At 42.6% G+C, this 19356-nt stretch overlaps 1 protein-coding gene across 1 annotated transcript; it reads right to left on the bottom strand.

The window, feature by feature from the left end:
* Nucleotides 1-2341: 2341 nt before the first annotated feature.
* Nucleotides 2342-18815, bottom strand: LOC133656987 (uncharacterized). Its single transcript, XM_062057873.1, has 4 exons — nt 18621-18815; nt 18400-18526; nt 18254-18334; nt 2342-3364 (listed from the first exon to the last, which is right to left on the bottom strand). Exons 1-4 carry the CDS (start codon nt 18813-18815, stop codon nt 2838-2840), a joined length of 930 nt encoding a protein of 309 aa, XP_061913857.1. The 3' UTR covers nt 2342-2837.
* Nucleotides 18816-19356: the final 541 nt, after the last annotated feature.

Raw genomic sequence — 19356 nt, forward strand, 5'->3', positions numbered from 1 at the left:
CACATTTCCCCAGTTTTAGTTTAGAGATAAGGAAAGATTGGCCTGCCCCACTAGCATCCCTCTTTTTGTTTGTGAACTTTATAGTCTATACATTTAGAGTGATGTGATAATCAAACACCCTAGAAGTCTAGAAATAAAGAGTATATAAGAGAATTGACAGAGTGTGTGTACTATAATTCATAATAACATTGATTATGATTCAATATTATGTTTTGAGCAATGACAGTTTGAAAGAAAAAAAACAGCTTTGTTTTATTAGTCAACATTGCAACTCTTTCTAAATTACATTTAACCTTTAAGCTTTTTTATTTCAATTTTGTTATGTTTTTGTTTATTTTAATAGTATTTTTAGAATGTGCTGTTGGCCTTTAAAACATTAGCTGTGGGCTGCAAATGGCCTCCGGTGCACACTTTTGACACCCCTGCTATAGCTAATAAAAAATTAAATCTGATAAATCTATCGATAAAAAGCTGAGCCTGGCGACGCATGCGTGTTAACAACTCTCTCGCTCTCTCTGTCTCCGCCCCTCCCTCACGAATGCTGCTGCGCGCACCCCTCCCCTCCCTCTCTTTCCCCACATTCAGACACACACACAGCGCGCCTCCGTGTGACACAAGAGATTCAGAAGAACGACACCGTAGCGCTGCAATAAAACACACTCAGATCTTCTGTTTCTAGCCGATACTACATAAAAAATAACGTAAAATAACGCAGTAACGCATCATGTAGTAACGGTAACTGAGTTACTGAATATAAAAAATAACGCGTTAGATTACTAGTTACCGCCGAAACTAACGGCGTTACAGTAACGCGTTACTTTGTAACGTGTTAGTCCCAACACTGGTTACCAGTGACGTAGTGGAATGTGATGAACAAACGTTTTAGGTTTTTACTTTGATTTTGTGAGATTGGCAGCTGATCTAGCTGTGCTAAACAATGGCTCCTGAATTTGTCACGGGAATACCATCAGCATGTGTGTGCATGCAATAAGACATCAAGGAAGGGGAGTAGCTCAGTGATTACTACTAAGTACAACGCATGTGCTCACAGCTGTCTTTGGCATTGGAGTGTGTGCGTGCGTGTGTGTGTGTGTGTGTGTGTGTGTGTGTGTGTGTGTGCGTGCGTGTGTGTGTGTGTGTGTGTGTGTGTGTGTGTGTGTGTGTGTGTGTGTGTGTGAGTGTGTGTGAGAGAGAGAGAGAGAGAGAGAGAGAGAGAGAGAGAGAGAGAGAGAGAGACGCTTGACAATGATGTAATGTGCAAATCCAATAAAATAGTAGTTTATTATACAAAATGTGCTTTTGTGTGTAGATTTGGGTGGTGTAACTCTACTCTTGAATCTCTGCACACAAAAATGTGAACAATTGTCACAACACGCACTCCTACTGTGACACCTGTGCTATTCTTTTTCTGACAAATACACCCCATGGTGGTGCTGTTAAACACCAAAGTTAGACTCTATGGGTCGGATTGATTGGAAAATTTCAAGAACCACCACAAAATGTGCATACCATCAGGGGACGGTCAAGACCATGTCTGTAAAATGTTAGCAAAACTGGTTTGCATGGGCTCATTCGGGACTTAGCAAAATGATTTCCCATAACGCCATTGAACATGTGTCTAATGATTAGAAAACGTTGAGTATATCTGTATGACTACGTTTACACTGCAGACCAAAGTGGCCCAAAACTGATTTTTTTCCAGCTGACTGTTTACACAGCAAGTAAAATGTGAGCTTTATCAGACTCCTGTGTAAATGCGCCCAGACCCCAATGTGGCCCCAATATGGCCTCGACATCACTTGCATGTGCAGTTTGATAAAGTAAAAACAAAGGAAGTTGACCAGAATCAGTAAATGAACAAGGAAGTCGCTACTAGTACAAAATAAAATAAAAGTCGCCACCATAGATATGGTCACCACACCTTAAAAAATAGTGTTTTTACGTGAAAATAAATTTAAGTAATATTATATATGCATGGACATATATAGTGTAATACATTTGAGAGGGTTCTAATATTTTTATGGCTGTTAAGAGGAGGCACAGACATCAGCGTGGATTGACGTTAGCTTTATTTTTCAACCCATATGTAAGCAAATGCACCACAGCATCAATTCCGGTCCATCAACAATCGCTATTTCTTTGGAATCAAAGTATATATTCATATATTACATATAACCTAGGATTTGTGCACTATTGACTAGTGATGCAGCGAAAATTTGGATGTCGAAAATAAATTTTGCTCACCGAACCCAGATGTTGTGATGAAATATCCACTTCCGGTTGCATTGCGTTTCGACTGAAGTCAAATTTGAAAAGATCAGATTCATCAATCAATCAATCAATGTTTATTTATATAGCCCTAAATCACAAGTGTCTCAAAGGGCTGTACAAGCCACAACGACATCCTCGGTACAGAGCCCACATACGGGCAAGGAAAAACTCACCCCAGTGGGACGTCGGTGAATGACTATGAGAAACCTTGGAGAGGACCGCATATGTGGGTAACCCCCCCCCTCTAGGGGAGACCGAAAGCAACGGATGTCGAGTGGGTCTGACATAACATTGTGAAAGTCCAGTCCACAGTGGATCCAACACATCAGCGGGAGTCCAGTCCACAGCGGGGCCAACAGGAAACCATCCCGAGCGGAGACGGGTCAGCAGCGCAGAGATGTCCCCAACCGATGCACAGGCTAGTGGTCCACCCGGGGTCCCGGCTCTGGACAGCCAGCACTTCATCCATGGCCACCGGACCTATGCAACTCCCCCTCGCAAGGGACAGGGGAGAAGAGGAGAGAAGAAAAGAAACGGCAGATCAACTGGTCTAAAAAAGGGGGGGTCTATTTAAAGGCTAGATTATACAAATGAGTTTTAAGATGGGACTTAAATGCTTCTACTGAGGTAGCATCTCTAACTGTTACCGGGAGGGCATTCCAGAGTACTGGAGCCCGAATAGAAAACGCTCTATAGCCCGCAGACTTTTTTTTGGCTCTGGGAATCACTAATAAGCCGGAGTTCTTTGAACGCAGATTTCTTGTCGGGACATATGGTACAATACAATCGGCGAGATAGGCTGGAGCTAAACCGTGTAATATTTTATACGTAAGTAGTAAAACCTTAAAGTCGCATCTTAAGTGCACAGGAAGCCAGTGCAAGTGAGCCAGTATAGGCGTAATATGATCAAACTTTCTTGTTTTTGTCAAAAGCCTTGCAGCCGCATTTTGTACCAACTGTAATCTTTTAATGCTAGACATAGGGAGGCCCGAAAATAATACGTTACAGTAATCGAGACGAGACGTAACGAACGCATGAATAATGATCTCAGCGTCGCTAGTGGACAAGATGGAACGAATTTTAGCGATATTACGGAGATGAAAGAAGGCCGTTTTAGTAACACTCTTAATGTGTGACTCAAACGAGAGAGTTGGGTCGAAGATAATACCCAGATTCTTTACAGAGTCTCCTTGTTTAATTGTTTGGTTGTCAAATGTTAAGGTGGTATTATTAAATAGATTGTTAGGATCCGCTGCTCGGATCACAATTTGTTTACACTTTAGCGTCACGTGTTTGTTTCTGTTGCCATGACTGCAGATTTTACTCACCTGCCTCTGATCAGCGTTCGGGACGCGCACCTGTTGCCCGAGCACTGATCAGAGGGCTATTTAGTCTTTGCCCGGGCCTCACTCGGCCTGGCTTCCTAATTTGCTTTCATGCAACAAGTTACGACCACTTTGTTTCCTGCTAGCTCTCATGCTACATTATTTTGCTTGCTAGCTCCCATGCTAGTCCTTTTGTTTTTTCTCCTGTCTGATTTAGTTCTTGAATAAATCATTTTTTCTACCTGCAAGCTGTGTCCGAGCCCGTCTGCATCCTTGGGAGAACACCTCGCACCACGATGCGACCAGGTCGTTACAGTAGGAAGCCAGCAAGAAGTTCTCCCGCAACGAGCACGTCGGAGGAGAGGGACGAAGGTGCGTGGATGGTGTTGCGAGCGATGGAGGCGGAGACTCTCCGCTATTCCCCTTCGGAGCGCCAGGACCTGATATGGGGTCCTAACGGAAGGTTGGTCCCAATCCACTCCGTTTGGCCCGAGGACATCGCCACACCTCCGCACCACCGGACGCGTCAGCGAAGACGGAAGCCGCCAACGAGGTCTTCACTTCGCTGCAAAGACGCGCCACTCCCACAGACTCCTCCACCGGTACACAGTAAGCAATATTCAGCCCAAGATTCCCCTCCTCAAATGTTTGGCAACCCAATTGACCACTTTGCCAAACATTTCACCGATTGGGCTGTCAGTCAGCTAGAGACCCACACGGATGACGTCATCCCGCCCACTTTGGATGACGTCATAGACAAAGACTTTTTTAGACATCATGTCAATTCTTCCTGCCAGCCATTTTCTAGTGACTTTAATTCTGCAATAAAACATTATCAGGACATTTTTGTGAAATATAAATCTAGTCAGTCCCAGTCTCAAGTGGGGGGTGACAATAGACATTTTGGACAATTTAGAGGAGAGGATTCTACCCTCCCCCTGACCACCCTCCACCCACCCTTGAAGACGGTTCCAATCCGCAAGGAACGCGTCTGGGATCCGCTTTTTGAGGGGGGGGCTAGTACTGGGAGCTGTGCGAGTGGGGTGGCACAACGGCGTGCTAAGCCGCAACCTCCTGCTCGGCCACCGCCACCTGTCCTTCGGCGGGCTAAGCCACAACCTCCTGCCCGGCCGCCACCACCGGTTTTTCGGCCTGCTAAGCCGCAACCGCCAGCTAGGCCACCTGCACCTCGACTGGTTCTCACACCAGTACCTGCACCTCGGCTGGTTCCCACACCAGTACCTGCACCTCGGCTGGTTCCCGCACCAGTACCTGCTCCACGGCTGGTCCCCGCACCAGTACCTGCACCACGACTGGTCCCCGCACCAGTACCTGCACCACGACTGGTCCCTGCACCAGTACCTGCACCACGACTGGTTCTCGCACCAGTACCTGCACCACGACTGGTTCTCGCACCAGTACCTGCACCACGACTGGTTCTCGCACCAGTACCTGCACCACGACTGGTTCTCGCACCAGTACCTGCACCACGACTGGTTCTCGCACCAGCACCGGCTGCCACGACAGCGACTCCTGCTGCCACGACAGCGACTCCGGCTGCCACGACAGCGACTCCGGCTGCCACGACAGCGACTCCGGCTGCCACGACAGCGACTCCGGCTGCCACGACAGCGACTCCTGCTGCCACGACAGCGACTCCTGCTGCCACGACAGCGACTCCGGCTGCCACGACAGCGACTCCCACCGCTTCCACGGCGACATCTCAGCGACCTCGAGTGGTCCGGCGGCGCAAGCGGAAAGCAGGTCCCCGCATGCAGCCCTCGAGGACTCAGAGGCTGCTGAGATTCTGGCGCCACTCACGCCCACCTTCTCGGCGGCCACGAATGTGGCCTTACCGTGGTCGCCCGCCTCGCCAGCGGCGGCGGCATTCCATTCGCCGCCGCCACCTGACCCTTCCCCGGTGGATTCGGGGACACGTGGCCTGGCGACCCACCACCAAGTCACCCCCCCGCCCGCCCTTGACTCGTGAACTATTGCTTTTTTTTTTTTGGGTTCCAGTTGTTTTTTTTTGTTTTCAAGGGACATCTGGAATCTGTCCTTTTAGGGGGGGGTACTGTTAGGATCCGCTGCTCGGATCACAATTTGTTTACACTTTAGCGTCACGTGTTTGTTTCTGTTGCCATGACTGCAGATTTTACTCACCTGCCTCTGATCAGCGTTCGGGACGCGCACCTGTTGCCCGAGCACTGATCAGAGGGCTATTTAGTCTTTGCCCGGGCCTCACTCGGCCTGGCTTCCTAATTGGCTTTCATGCAACAAGTTACGACCACTTTGTTTCCTGCTAGCTCTCATGCTACATTATTTTGCTTGCTAGCTCCCATGCTAGTCCTTTTGTTTTTTCTCCTGTCTGATTTAGTTCTTGAATAAATCATTTTTTCTACCTGCAAGCTGTGTCCGAGCCCGTCTGCATCCTTGGGAGAACACCTCGCACCACGATGCGACCAGGTCGTTACATAGATGTTGGTGTCTAGCAGGACCGATAATCAGCATTTCCGTTTTCTTAGCGTTGAGTTGCAAAAAGTTAGCGGACATCCATTGTTTAATTTCATTAAGACACGCCTCCAGCTGACTACAGTCCGGCGTGTTGGTCAGCTTTAGGGGCATGTAGAGTTGAGTGTCATCAGCATAACAGTGAAAGCTAACACCGTACTTGCGTATGATGTCACCCAGCGGCAGCATGTAAATACTAAAGAGTGCAGGGCCAAGAACCGAACCCTGGGGAACTCCGCACGTTACCTTGACATAGTCCGAGGTCACATTGTTATGGGAGACGCACTGCATCCTGTCAGTAAGATAAGAGTTAAACCAAGACAAGGCTAAGTCTGACATACCAATACGTGTTTTGATACGCTCTAATAAAATATTATGATCGACGGTATCGAAAGCGGCGCTAAGATCAAGAAGCAGCAACATAGATGACGCATCAGAATCCATCGTTAGCAATAGATCATTAGTCATTTTTGCGAGAGCTGTCTCCGTAGAGTGATTTGCCCTGAAACCGGATTGAAAAGGTTCACAGAGATTGTTAGTCACTAAGTGTTCATTTAGCTGCTGTGCAACAGTTTTTTCGAGAATTTTGGAAATAAACGGAAGGTGGGAGACCGGTCGGTAGTTTACCATGAGGTCAGGATCGAGGTTAGGTCTTTTGAGCAGAGGATGAATAACCGCTTTTTTGAATGCTAGGGGAACAGTGCCGGAGGAAAGTGATAAGTTTATAATATTTAACACTGATGGACCTAATAATACAAACAGTTCCTTGATAAGTTTCCCAGGAAGTGGGTCAAGTAAACATGTTGTTTGTTTTATCCCACTTACACGCTGTAATAATTCCTCTAATGTTATTTCATCAAAAATAGAGAGACTATTTTGGAGGGCAGTGTCCGTCGTATATACAGTCGTATTTGTGTTAATAGAGCCCAGTTGTAGCTGGGATGCGTTGTCTTTAATCTCCTTTCTAATGAGTTCAATTTTCTTATTAAAGAAATTCATAAAATCATCTGCCGAGTGGGTGGAGCTACTGGGAGGAGTCCCTTGTTGGGTTAGCGATGCTACTGTACTAAACAGAAATTTAGGATCGTTTTTGTTGAGGCGGATGAGATTTGAGTAGTATTTAGCTTTAGCTAAGGTAAGCATGCGTTTATAAGTTATTAAACTATCACTCCATGCTTGATGGAAAACCTCAAGTTTAGTCGCGCGCCATTTGCGTTCCAGTTTTCTACATGATAATTTATGAGCTCTAATTTCTTCTGTAAACCATGGGGTGCGCCTTTTAGGGGCCCTTTTTTGCTTTAGCGGTGCTATACTATCAATAATTTCGCGCAAGGCATCGTCAAAGTTGTTAGTGAGTTTATCAATAGAGCCGACATAATTTGGGAATGGTGCTATTACCGAAGGCAGTAGGTCAGCAAGAGTCATCGTTGTGGCAGCATTAATGTTGCGGCCGCTATAGCAGTTATTATTATTATTAGCTTGTTGACAAAGAGTCAAAACTTCAAATTTTATAAGGTAATGATCGGACATTACTTTAGTATATGGAAGTATCATAACTTTGGAGGTGGTGACACCCCTGACAAGCACTAGATCTATTGTATTACCGTTGCGATGCGTGGGTTCATGTATTATTTGTGTAAGACCACAGCTATCAATTATGGTTTGGAGCGCCACGCACTGAGGGTCCGATGGGGTATTCATATGGATATTAAAGTCCCCCATTATGATTATATTGTCGGCGTGCGTCACTAGATCAGCAACGAACTCTGAGAATTCACTGATAAAGTCCGAATAGGGCCCAGGGGGGCGGTAGATAACAGCCAGGTCGAGAGGTAGCGGTGTGACAGACCTCATAGTAAGCACCTCAAACGATTTATATTTATTATTTAGGTTAGGGGTAAGGTTGAAATTTTCATTGTATATTAGTGCGACACCCCCTCCCCTTTTAAGAGGGCGGGCAACATGCGCATTCGTATAGTTAGGAGGAGATGCCTCATTGAGCGCAAAAAATTCGTCCGGTTTGAGCCAGGTTTCGCTAAGACCAATGACGTTAAGATTGTTGTCTCTAATGACCTCATTAACCAATAACGACTTGGGAGACAATGATCTTATGTTTAAAAAGCCCATATTATAGGTATTGGGCTGTTTTGACGAGTTTTTGTTAAGATTATCCGTAGTGGCAATATTAACAATGTTGCGTTTATTATGCGTAGTGCACTTTAAATAGTTTCGACCATATCTAGGAATTGATATGACGGGAATTTTCCGATTGTTTGCTTGGTGCTGCAATAGACTGGACATATCATAATTTGCCACCTCAGTAGAATGCATGTCCACCCCTGACACAGACACAACAGAAAAAACATTATGTGAATTGTGTATTATTCTAAGAGAATTGCTATGCGTACATGGATTATCCAGCCTGGCGCTGGCTAGTTCTAGCTTAACTGACTCCTCACCCGGACTAACAGACATTGTAATTGCCTGTGACCGGGCTTGCTCTAGTGTAGTCAGTCAAGTGAGACTTAAATAGTAGTCTATGTTTCTAGACAGGATGATGGCGCCTTCCTGGTTAGGGTGAAGGCCGTCTCTCATCAGCAAGCCTGGTTTGCCCCAGAAAGAGGGCCAGTTATCAATAAACGTTAGTCCCTGCTGCCTACAGTAGCTAGCCAACCACTTGTTAAGCGAGACTAATCTGCTATATCTCTCATCATTGCCTCTCGCAGGCAGGGGGCCAGAGACAATTACTCGATGCCTGGACATCTTTCTGGCGAGATCACAAGTCCTGGCTATGTTTCTCTTTGTAATCTCTGACTGTCTCATTCTAGTGTCATTGGAGCCAACGTGTACAACTATATTCGCATAATTAGTGGTGCGATTAGCCTGTCGTACGTGTTTACTAGGCCTGTTGCGAGTTAGCTCCCTAAGATTAGCTTCAATGTCAGGTGCTCTGGCCCCGGGGATACACTTTATTGTGGCTGGTTTGCTAAGCTTTATGTTTCGGGTGATGGAGTCCCCTATAACTAAGGTGTGGTGCCCGGTAGACTGGGGTGTAGGACTAGCTAAAGAGCTAAATCTATTATGCGTCTCAACCGGTACACCGTAGCTTGTAGGCCGCTTAGGACTGCTACAAGCTGGGCTAGTTAGCTCGCTACAGCTAACGCTAGCAGATGTGTCCGCAACATCTAAAGTTACGACATTACTCTGCTCTAACTGGCGGACACGGCCCTCTAGCAGAGCCAACCTCTCCGTGAGTATGGTGCAAGACGCGCAGGAAGCCATTACTCACAGTGTTTTCTGTCACCGAGTGAAGTTCCTGCTGTCCTCAGGGAAGTGGTCGCGGTCTGTAGGAGTAGCTTCTTACTGACCGGCGCTGCCTTTCTCCGCGCTAGCTTAGCAGCTAGCTAGAGATAGAGCGCTACTTAGCTTTTTCGCAACAGCGAACAGACGGCGAGCAGTCACGCACGGTGAACCGGCACCGGAAGTCACGGTGGTGGCAAAAAAAAAAAAAAAGATTCCAATCGGATTTGGACTACCTCCTGATGTGGCCTGAATCTGATGCGGAAAAAAACAGATTTGAAGCACTTTGAAGCGTTTAGACTGGCAAAAAAATCTGATCTGTGTCACTATGCAGTGTAAACAGGGCCTATCACATTTACAAGCATGTTTTTCAAAACACTTTGTGACCACAAAAGTCATTAAACATTCAAGACATATGACTCTGCTGTACGTCAGCGTCAATATTCACTACATGAACTGTTTGAGTAGTTTTTTTCCTTACAGATTTGCAACGATCAAAGTTCCCTTCAAATAAACAGGGTTGATTGTTTTTCTCAGAGGACCAGTCAATTCTTCTAAATACCATTTGGCTTTGCATTGTCCCCGTTTGGGTGGGAAAAAGAGAGGCGAGGCAAACAGAGGATAAACGGTAAAGGGTAAACTTCCAAGGTTGTAATTCGACTCAATTCTGTCTTTCATCTACATATTTTGTCAATCAATACATTACAGGGATTAAGAATTATTGTATTCAAACAACGTATATTGTGTATGAATAAACATAGGCTATTAGAAGTAGTCTGTCAACCATCTTTTGCTAACCACAGCTCACAGTCCCATGACTTCCTGGGGTCTGTTTTTTGTTTACTATTAATTGCTCAAGGTGAATTAGCTGGCTGTTATTCAATGTGGTTTATTGCATGTCCTATAGTATGATCACAATTATAAGCAAACCTGCCAACTAAAAAAAATAATACTTTTGACTTTATCATCATCTTCAAGTAGCTTAAATTTGCCAATGATCCCAGTCAGCTAGTGTGTCCTTGCCTAGAAGTCTTGCATGCCTCCACTACACAACTTCCATTCCTACTAATTAAACAGCTTAAGGGCAGAAAAAGTGGAAATACTCCTAAAAATAACAGGACAAATATGTGTGTGGAAGTCTGTGCACACAGATAACAGTGAAGGCAATGTGTTCCTTGAGGGTCAGTAAATACTACACCATTAGTTGCAGGCAGGATATCCCAGAGGGAAATGTAAAGACTGTGTGTGGGAGTGTGTGAGTGTGTGTGCTGATAAAAGGTTCTACACCCTGGCCAGAAGCTCCGCCTTCTGCACTCTGGGAAATGGAAAGCATTTTTTTGTTGGAATTCCAGACTGCAAGCAAGTGTGCACTTTGACCCCAATGTCACCACAACTTAAAACAGCTCTTCTAAAAATAGAAAAACCTGAAAATAATCTTGCATTCTTGTTTCGCGTAAGGAGCAGCTGTGAAATGGTTAAGACAGACTTTTGTCTTCTACTCTAAGCCTACTCGCATAGACCTAGTCTTGAAAAGTATTCAGATATGTTAAATGTCTCAGAAGCAATATTTTCATACTATTTGAATACATTTGCAAACAAGTCTGGGACAATTACACACCCCATAGAATTTCCATTTATGTAAACAGTCTACAATAATCAAGTGATCTTCTTTAAATGCATTATTACTGTCCCATGTCTCAGGGAGATTCATGTTCATTTCGAAAGTCACAAGATAGATTGCCGACACAACTAAAGTCTAATGTTAATTGTTCCCCCAGTTTTCAACTGATGAAAAAAAACAACTAGTTTGCATTCCATGTCACAAATTAAGCCATGTTTTTATCAAAAGGTAAAAAAGAATGTATCCCTTTGGATTAGTAAACACCAGGGATATGCCGATCAACCCTTTGAGACACTCGTGATTTAGGGCTATATAAATAAACTTTGATTGATTGATTGATTGATTGATTGAACCATAGTTTTTTCCGGTTATAAGCCGATTTGTTTTTGATTGCCATTGCCAATTAATACCTTTTATTGCTGATCACAAACTCCAATTCTCACTGGCTGATAGTGTAGTCTTCCAAGCAGCTAATTAAGTGTCTCCATACAGAGTGTAGAGCCGCTCCCCTAAGCTAAGTAAATTAAGTGAAGTAAATTATATTTATCTAGCGCTTTTTGTCTAGTAACTCAAAGCACTTTACATAGTGAAACCCATTATTTACATCTTTAAGCTACATTTAAACCATTGTGGGTGGCACTGGGAGCAGGTAAGTAAAGTGTCTTGCCCAAGGACACCACAGCGGGGACTAGGATGGTGGAAGCAGGACTCGAACCTGGAACCCTTGAGCTGCTGGCACGGCTGTTCTACCAACCGATCCACGCCGCCCCCATAATGATAATCACCTCCATTACAGCACATTTACTGCATTTCTTAGTTCCTTAAGTAGCATTATTACTGAAGGACAAGTCTAAACATGTTACACACCGAGCAGGAGCAAGCATTTTACAGGGGCTCTATCATGCAAAACCAACTTTTCTTACCTTTTCGTACCTGCTCGTATGTATTTGGGATCTGCAAAAGTCCCAAAATTTGAAATTAAACAGTGGAGGCAATGTGGAGATATTTATAATATTGCCTTACTTTCTATTTCCGCCCAATGAGCCATTTGGAATGTGTACAACTGGTAACATCACAAATTGGGAAAACTGCGCATTATCCATATATGGTAAAAATGTACCAGCGTCTGTCACTGTAGTCCACGCTGTACTCAATAAGCTCCATTATTTTCTCCATCCTCTTGTTGTGGGTTAGACTGGCTCATACATGCACATGTGTTGCCATTTCTAATACAAAGTATTGCACAGTTCGTACATATATCGGTCAGTAGACTGGATATGGATTCGCTAAAAACAAGGTGAGCGGGGAGAAGACGCAGTCAAAGTGGAGGCAGTAAATAAGACCGCCTACAAAACGGAGCATCCTAAACAGGTTGCCAGAAAGCGTCTCGAAAACAGTGTGTAAAACATAATTTATGGAAAATTTGATCAAAGAACCACCATTACATATTATGTAGACCACATGGAAGTGTTTTACATGTATAAAAAATTATCTACCCCCTTTAATAGCTAAACACTAAGCTAGCTTTTAACAACACCAAGAAATAAGTGCTTTGTAAAGTTTACAGAAAAAAGTATGTATTTATTAACAGGAAATTAACTAGTAGATTAATAAGAGTCTAGAGAGAAGATAATATAACACAAATTGTTGGTGTGTCAACATTATCACAGTCAGTACACGACACGTAAGAGAAGGGTGGATCGATCAATAAACTGGTGGTGTGATACCAAGGGTAATATTAGTATAAGATCGATACTAGAGTGATTAGGTCGATATTTTCTATTCCCTCAAAATCTTCAAAAAGTTTCATGCAGAATTTGAAAGAATGATGAAATATGTCTGCCAGATGCATTGTTGCAGGTTGTAGCAATACAACTAAAAAGGGGTCAGCCTGCATACATTTCCAAATGATGGGAATATTAGAAAATTATGGGCCTCTCCAGTCAAATTGACTGGTGCAAAATGGAGCGGACCAAAAGTGTAATTTGCAGAGATCCTTTTAATGATTCTGACTTTGAATCTAAGAAGGGTTTTTGGCCTATGGTGTCTATGGAAGAGGAAATGGAGGAACAGGGAATGTCAATTCTTGCTCATAATGTTAACCATATCAGTTATAAAGTAATCATGGACAAGGGCGACAAAAACATGCAGTTAAATGATCAAAATATTAGTTTTACATGCTTTTTTCCACACTGTCTATGTTGGGAAAGTGGCTCCAATTCTGTAAATGACATCAAGTACAGTTAGCTGTCCACCGATTACTCAAAAGCTAATTTATATTATGGGAAATGACTTACAGATTAATTTTCAGGAGCAAAAAATATACATTAGGAGCACTTGTTGGTCATCAGGCCGCTGTGGGTCCCTTGATGTGTGCCAGTCCAAAGTATACCAGACTATACCATTTATTTGATATGACCCAATATACAGTATGTCTGAGGTGGCACAGGTCTCAAAATACTTTTCAGACATCTCCCAGCCTCACATTTCTCCAAGTATTTGTCTCATTCTCTGGTCAAATATGACTTCGGTAGATGTTAATTGTGGCCATGCTGAAAGATTGTTGTTATTGTGCCTCAAAATTATATCTTCAAAATGACTCTTCTTCCTGATGCTTTGAGGTGATCACTTACAACCGCTGGTTAAAAAACATGGAAACCCCAGTCTTGGAGGATGTTCATTCAGTTGTTTAATTTTGTAGAAAAATGCAGATAACCTACATCAATCAATCAATCGAAGTTTACTTATATAGCCCTAAATCACGAGTGTCTCAAAGGGCTGCACAAGCCACAACGACATCCTCGGCTCAGATCCAAAATCAGGACACACATGACACAAAACTGTAGTCATTTCAAAAAGCAACTTTCTGGATTCAAGGAACACTAAAATAAACCAATTAAAGTACTTGTTATAGTCTGTAACAATTTCATTAAAAACAATTAAGGAATCACTCAATTCTAAAATAAAATGATAGAATCATGAAAAACATTCGAACAAAAAAACACTACAACACACCACTAGTACTTTGTTGCATCGCCTCTGTTTTTATAAACAGCTTGCAGTCTCAGACATAACTTCATAAATTCTGCTCAAACTTTCTCTGATTGCTGTTGTCAGATCAGCTTTACAGGTTGGAGTTGTGTCATAGACCATTTTCTTTAATTTCTGCCATAGATTTTCAATTGGATTGAGATCTGGACTATTTGCAGGCCATGACTTTGACGACACATATCTTTTTTTAAGGAAAATATTCACAAGGAAAATATTCACAGTTTTTCTCTATTACAATCATCTTGTCATCTTGAAAAAGGATGTAATCATCCCCAAACATCCTTTTGATTGATGGATTGAGAAAAGTGTTCAACATGACAATGTCAACTTGTACATGTATTGAAGATGTAATGACAGCCATCTCCCCAGTGCCATAACCTGACATGCAGCCCCTTATTGTCAGTGACTGTGGAAATGTTAATGTTTTCTGCAGGCCGTGGTCTTCATAAATCTCATTGAACACAATTGCTATTCCTTAGCCCCATCGGAACCTTGTTTTTTTTCTGTTTAGGTGTTACTGAAGTCTTTCATTTAGTTTTTTGCATTTAAATCCCATTTCCTTTCAGTAGTTTCTTACAGTTCGGTCACAGACTGTGACTCCAGTGTTCGCCAATCTGTTCTTCATTTGTTTTGCTGTGAATTTTCTGTTTTCAAGACATACAGTATTGCTTTAGGTTTTCTATCTTGACACTTTGATGTGTTCCTTGGTCTACCAGTATGTTTGCCATTTACAACCTTCTCATGTTGTTTGTACTTAGTCCAGATTTTAGTCACAGCTGACTGTGAACAATCAACAACGGGGACGGTGTGGTGAAGTTGGTAGAGTGGCCGTGCCAGCAATCGGAGGGTTGCTGGTTACTGGGGTTCAATCCCCACCTTCTACCATCCTAGTCACGTCCGTTGTGTCCTTGGGCAAGACACTTCACCCTTGCTCCTAATGGGTGCTGGTAGCGCCTTGCATGGCAGCTCCCTCCATCAGTGTGTGAATGTGGAAATACTGTCAAAGCGCTTTGAGTACCTTGAAGGTAGAAAAGTGCTATACAAGTATAACCCATTTATCATTTATAACATATTTTTTCAAACTTGTGTGATGATTTACCTTCTTCAATCCTCTACTTAGTTTCAATTGACATCTCTCATGTTGGAGCCATGATTCATGTAAATCCACCTGGTGCAACAGCTTTCCAAGGTGTGGACACTCCTTTTTAACTGCTAATTAGCAGATTTAATCTGATGCTGGAGTAAATCTTGGAACTGAACAATTACAGGGTGATTCCAATTATTTTTTTCAGAATTGAGTGATTCTACAATTTTTTTCACTCCGCTTTATTTAAAATGAAACTGTAACTTACTACCACAATTTATTTTTATATTAAACAACTGAATGAACATTCCCCAAGTCTAGTGATTTCATTGATTTTTTTCCAGAGGATGTATTTCCCTCGGTTGAAGCACTTAGCAGTTATATAGGCATCAGAGCAAGATTCGGTAACAATGTCAGAGCATTTCCAAAAGATCATGGCACTTACTAAATTTATAATCAGATTACTGTAATCCCTATTGCTGCTCACAGCCACAATGGTCAGAATCGGGACAGCATTGCATTTAACGGCTTTATCATTTAACAATTTTGCCTTGCAGTTTATTTGGAATCACTGTCACATAGGTGCACACTGCATTACTTTTCTTGTTGATATAGAATGATTGATGATAAAATATACTGTTTTTATAGAGCGCTAGTTTAAATAAAAGTGGATTTGCATTCCATGGCAAAGCTGCTGTTAATGGCATTGTCACTATTTCCAACAGTAAATAAGACGTCTTTGACATTTCATCCAGATATATATGTATATGTATATATATATGGAGGTGGGAGGAAGCCGGAGTATCCGGAGGGAACCCACGCAGTCACAGGGAGAACATGCAAACTCCACACAGAAAGACCCTGAGCCTGGAAATCGAATCCAGGACATTTGTAATGAAAGGCACCAGCACTAACCCCTGAGTCACTTTGCTGCGTCCTCCTGTACATTATTAATAAAATAAACTGTTTTAAAAATCTGCACTTGTTACTTCTTACCATCAACCATGGAGTATCTGAAGACATATGGCAAAATAACAGTGGCCATGCAGCAGAGACCTAGATCCATACAGAAGCATCACAAAGGTCATGAAAAGTCCCAAACTGAGGACTTATTTTAACTCTGTCCTGCTATTTCCGTGGGGTCAGTACACAAAGATAGTCTTTTCTGCTTTGATTGGACTCACATATCTGACATATTTCTGCACCACTCCCCCAGCCACAGTGAATCCCACTGCGAGGAGGCCTATTTTGGAGTTCCCACTGGGTGCTTTGTAATATCGGCTGGACCCATTTATCCTCCCTTACCAATTAATTTGGAGCATATTGTTCCTCTGGTACAAAGGTCAGTTATTTTCTGAACGAAGTTGCTGATAGCCTAACCTATTTTCCGGCAAGGGAAGCGGACTGGAAAGATTATCCTTGCATAAACTCATAGTTCTAACAGTAGTTAGAATGTCTTTGATATATGATATAAAATACAACACTGGACTTCCTTGAAAACATTACATCTTGAAATTCAAATACCACTAATAGTATTTTTTTGTTGGCTTTCAAACTGTAACCGTCCTTCAGAGTGATAGGGTTAGCAAAAAACTATTTCCCTTTTAAGAAATAATTGATATCTGAGTCTGGAAAAAAAAACATTTGAAAATGTCACACCTTACGTAGTTTTTAAATCTAGGGATGCACCATAAATATCAGAATGTTTATTATCGGCTAAAAATTTGGACGCCACTCCAAAAAATGGACTAACATTAAAAAATAGCTCTGATAACCGATAGGGTGGGTTATGGTGAGCATATCAAACGCTCCTTTCTCATGCATGCTGTCGTAAATTTCCATAAAGCCATTTTCCACTAAAAGTTGAGAAACCTTCAGTTCCTGGAACCTGTAGTTCCTGGAACTAGGGTTTCCTGTAGAAGTGTGTGGTTTGTGTTCCCAACGCATTTCACAGTTTAGGGTAGTTCATACAAATTAGGCTGATGAGGTAAGAGGGAGTGGTTTACTATATTTCTACACTGATACCATGTAAATAAACAGACAATATTAGGTTAGAGTTTGTTTTTTTTAACTAAAAAGTGAGTAAATGAAATAAAAAGCAATAATATACAAAACAATATGATTAAAAAATAAAGTGTACCAAATTGTTTGTAAAAAGTCAGGCTTTTGTCCGCAATGTCTAACAGTCAGAAAGTCCTCTTCTCAGTAAATGATCAATTAATGAGGGTCAGGCGATTCCCTTTGGTCGATATCTAAATGGCAATATATAAATAATAAATGTCAGAGTTTATTACACGCCAACAACACAAACACATCAGCTTTAGCGTTAGATTGTTAACATTAGCATTCTGTTCACTCGGGTTGATGCTATTAACTACACAAATAGAGTGTTACTGACTACTTTTACAACATTTAATAAAGTAAATAGTTAATATTTGATGTTTTCACCTTCTTTCCACTTGTGTACTGCCTCTTTTATTTCACATTTATCCAATGAAGTCCGAGTAGTAATCAGCTGAGGTCATTGCTTCAAGTCTGGCTTTATACTCCTCCGTAAATACTTTTAAAAGAGTTTTAGCTTCACGTAACAAAATGAAGTTTGTAAAAAATAATAAAGCAACATTAAACTGCATAATAAGATAGAGTTTAAAGACTATGGCTGAGTAAAACACTCAAAGATTGTTCCAATTATCAGCGTACTTCAACACAAAGATGCCCCACAAAAGTTCCTGCATGTCGAAAGTTCCTTATGTTCTTCTCTCTCTCCGTTGTCAAGTTTGTTGTAATCGAAATACACAAGAAATAAGAAATAAACAAGTCGTCACGTAATGGCGGCCCTGAGTTCGAAAAATAAGTTTTAGGAACACCCCTAACTGTGTTCAACCAATCAGGGTTCGACAGCACAGCCCGCTCCCGATAAGGTTCTGGGAACCTTCCAAAAGTCCCAACGAGCTGGCAGGAACTACGAAAAGTTCCTGAAGAACTTAATCTCCCCGAGTAGTTTTTGGTGGAAAGACAGGGGTATAACTTTATTTACCTGAGTAAATGGAAAAGTTTCTGTAAAAGTTCCTGCGGTGGAAATGGGCATACCGTAAACCAACATGGCGTTGATCTTGTGGGACTTCACTTTTTCATGGGAAGACATTTCTCGTGCTATTTGCACCAAATTTTCTGCAAACATTCCGCGAAGAGGAGAAAAAACATCGAGCTTCAACACATCAGACCGAAGCAGTCACCTGAAATGCCAGGATCACACCACAGTGTGCAAAAGAAGGTGCTCCTAAGCCAGTCGCAAAGAAAGGACAGGGTCTTGTTCCTATCGCTGTGGTGATTGAAAAGTGCAAAAAGTTTTCCACAGGGAATCTGTGATGTCATCATGGAAATGACTGCGCTGGTACACCGGCCCTTTTAACATCTTTGAAGATTACTTACTTACTTAATCCTGTTCGTCCCTGACGGGACATAAGGCTTCGACGATCTGCCTCCATCTGGACCTGTCTTGAGCAACATGCTGTGCCTCGCCCCAGGTTAGGTTCATCTCCTTCAGCTCAGCTGTCACCGTACGCCGCCACGTGTTCTTGGACCGGCCTTGCTTCCTTTTCCCAGGTGGAGTCCAACGTAGTGCGATCTTGGGGATGCGGTCTTGGTCCATCCTCAGAACATGCCCAAGCCATTGGAATCTGCGGCATTTGATCTCTAGCACCACACTGTTGCACTTGGTCTTCTTGTATAGATGTGCATTGGATATTTTCTCGGGCCAGAAGATTCAAGTTTCCTGAGGCATCCATTGTGGAAGGCTTCGACTTTTTTCATGTCGTAGGATGTTACTCGCCAGCACTCCGAGCCGTACAACAATACAGATTTTACATTACTGTTGTAAAGTCGGACCTTTGTTCTTATGCTATATTGCTTGGACTTCCAGATGGTGTGTAGCCTAGCAAAAGCACCCTGTGCCTTTCAGAGTTTTGCTCTAATGTCCTTTTGTGCAGAGTTGTCCTTACTGACGAGACTTCCCAGATAGGTAAAGTTCTCAACATAGTTAAGAGCGTGTCTATTCACTGTGATTGGTACATTTGGAGTGGCATTAATGCACATCACTTGTGTTTTGGACACATTTATGTTCAGCCCTACCTGTTGGTAGAGAAGCTACGGCAGGAACAAGCAGGGTTCAGGAGAGGAAGGGGCTGCATAGA

This window comes from Entelurus aequoreus, linkage group LG09 (assembly GCF_033978785.1).
Source record: "Entelurus aequoreus isolate RoL-2023_Sb linkage group LG09, RoL_Eaeq_v1.1, whole genome shotgun sequence".
NCBI lineage: Eukaryota > Metazoa > Chordata > Actinopteri > Syngnathiformes > Syngnathidae > Entelurus > Entelurus aequoreus.

What these genes read in the sequence shown, in the direction of transcription:
- LOC133656987 (XM_062057873.1), bottom strand. Translation starts at nt 18,815, where the DNA reads ATGGACCAAGACCGCATCCCCAAGATCGCACTACGTTGGACTCCACCT. An exon ending in TCGTCGAAGCCTTATGTCCC is followed by an intron (nt 18,527 to 18,620) that starts GTCAGGGACGAA and finishes ATGACATCACAG; the next exon opens with ATTCCCTGTGGAAAACTTTT. An exon ending in GTGTGATCCTGGCATTTCAG is followed by an intron (nt 18,335 to 18,399) that starts GTGACTGCTTCG and finishes GAATGTTTGCAG; the next exon opens with AAAATTTGGTGCAAATAGCA.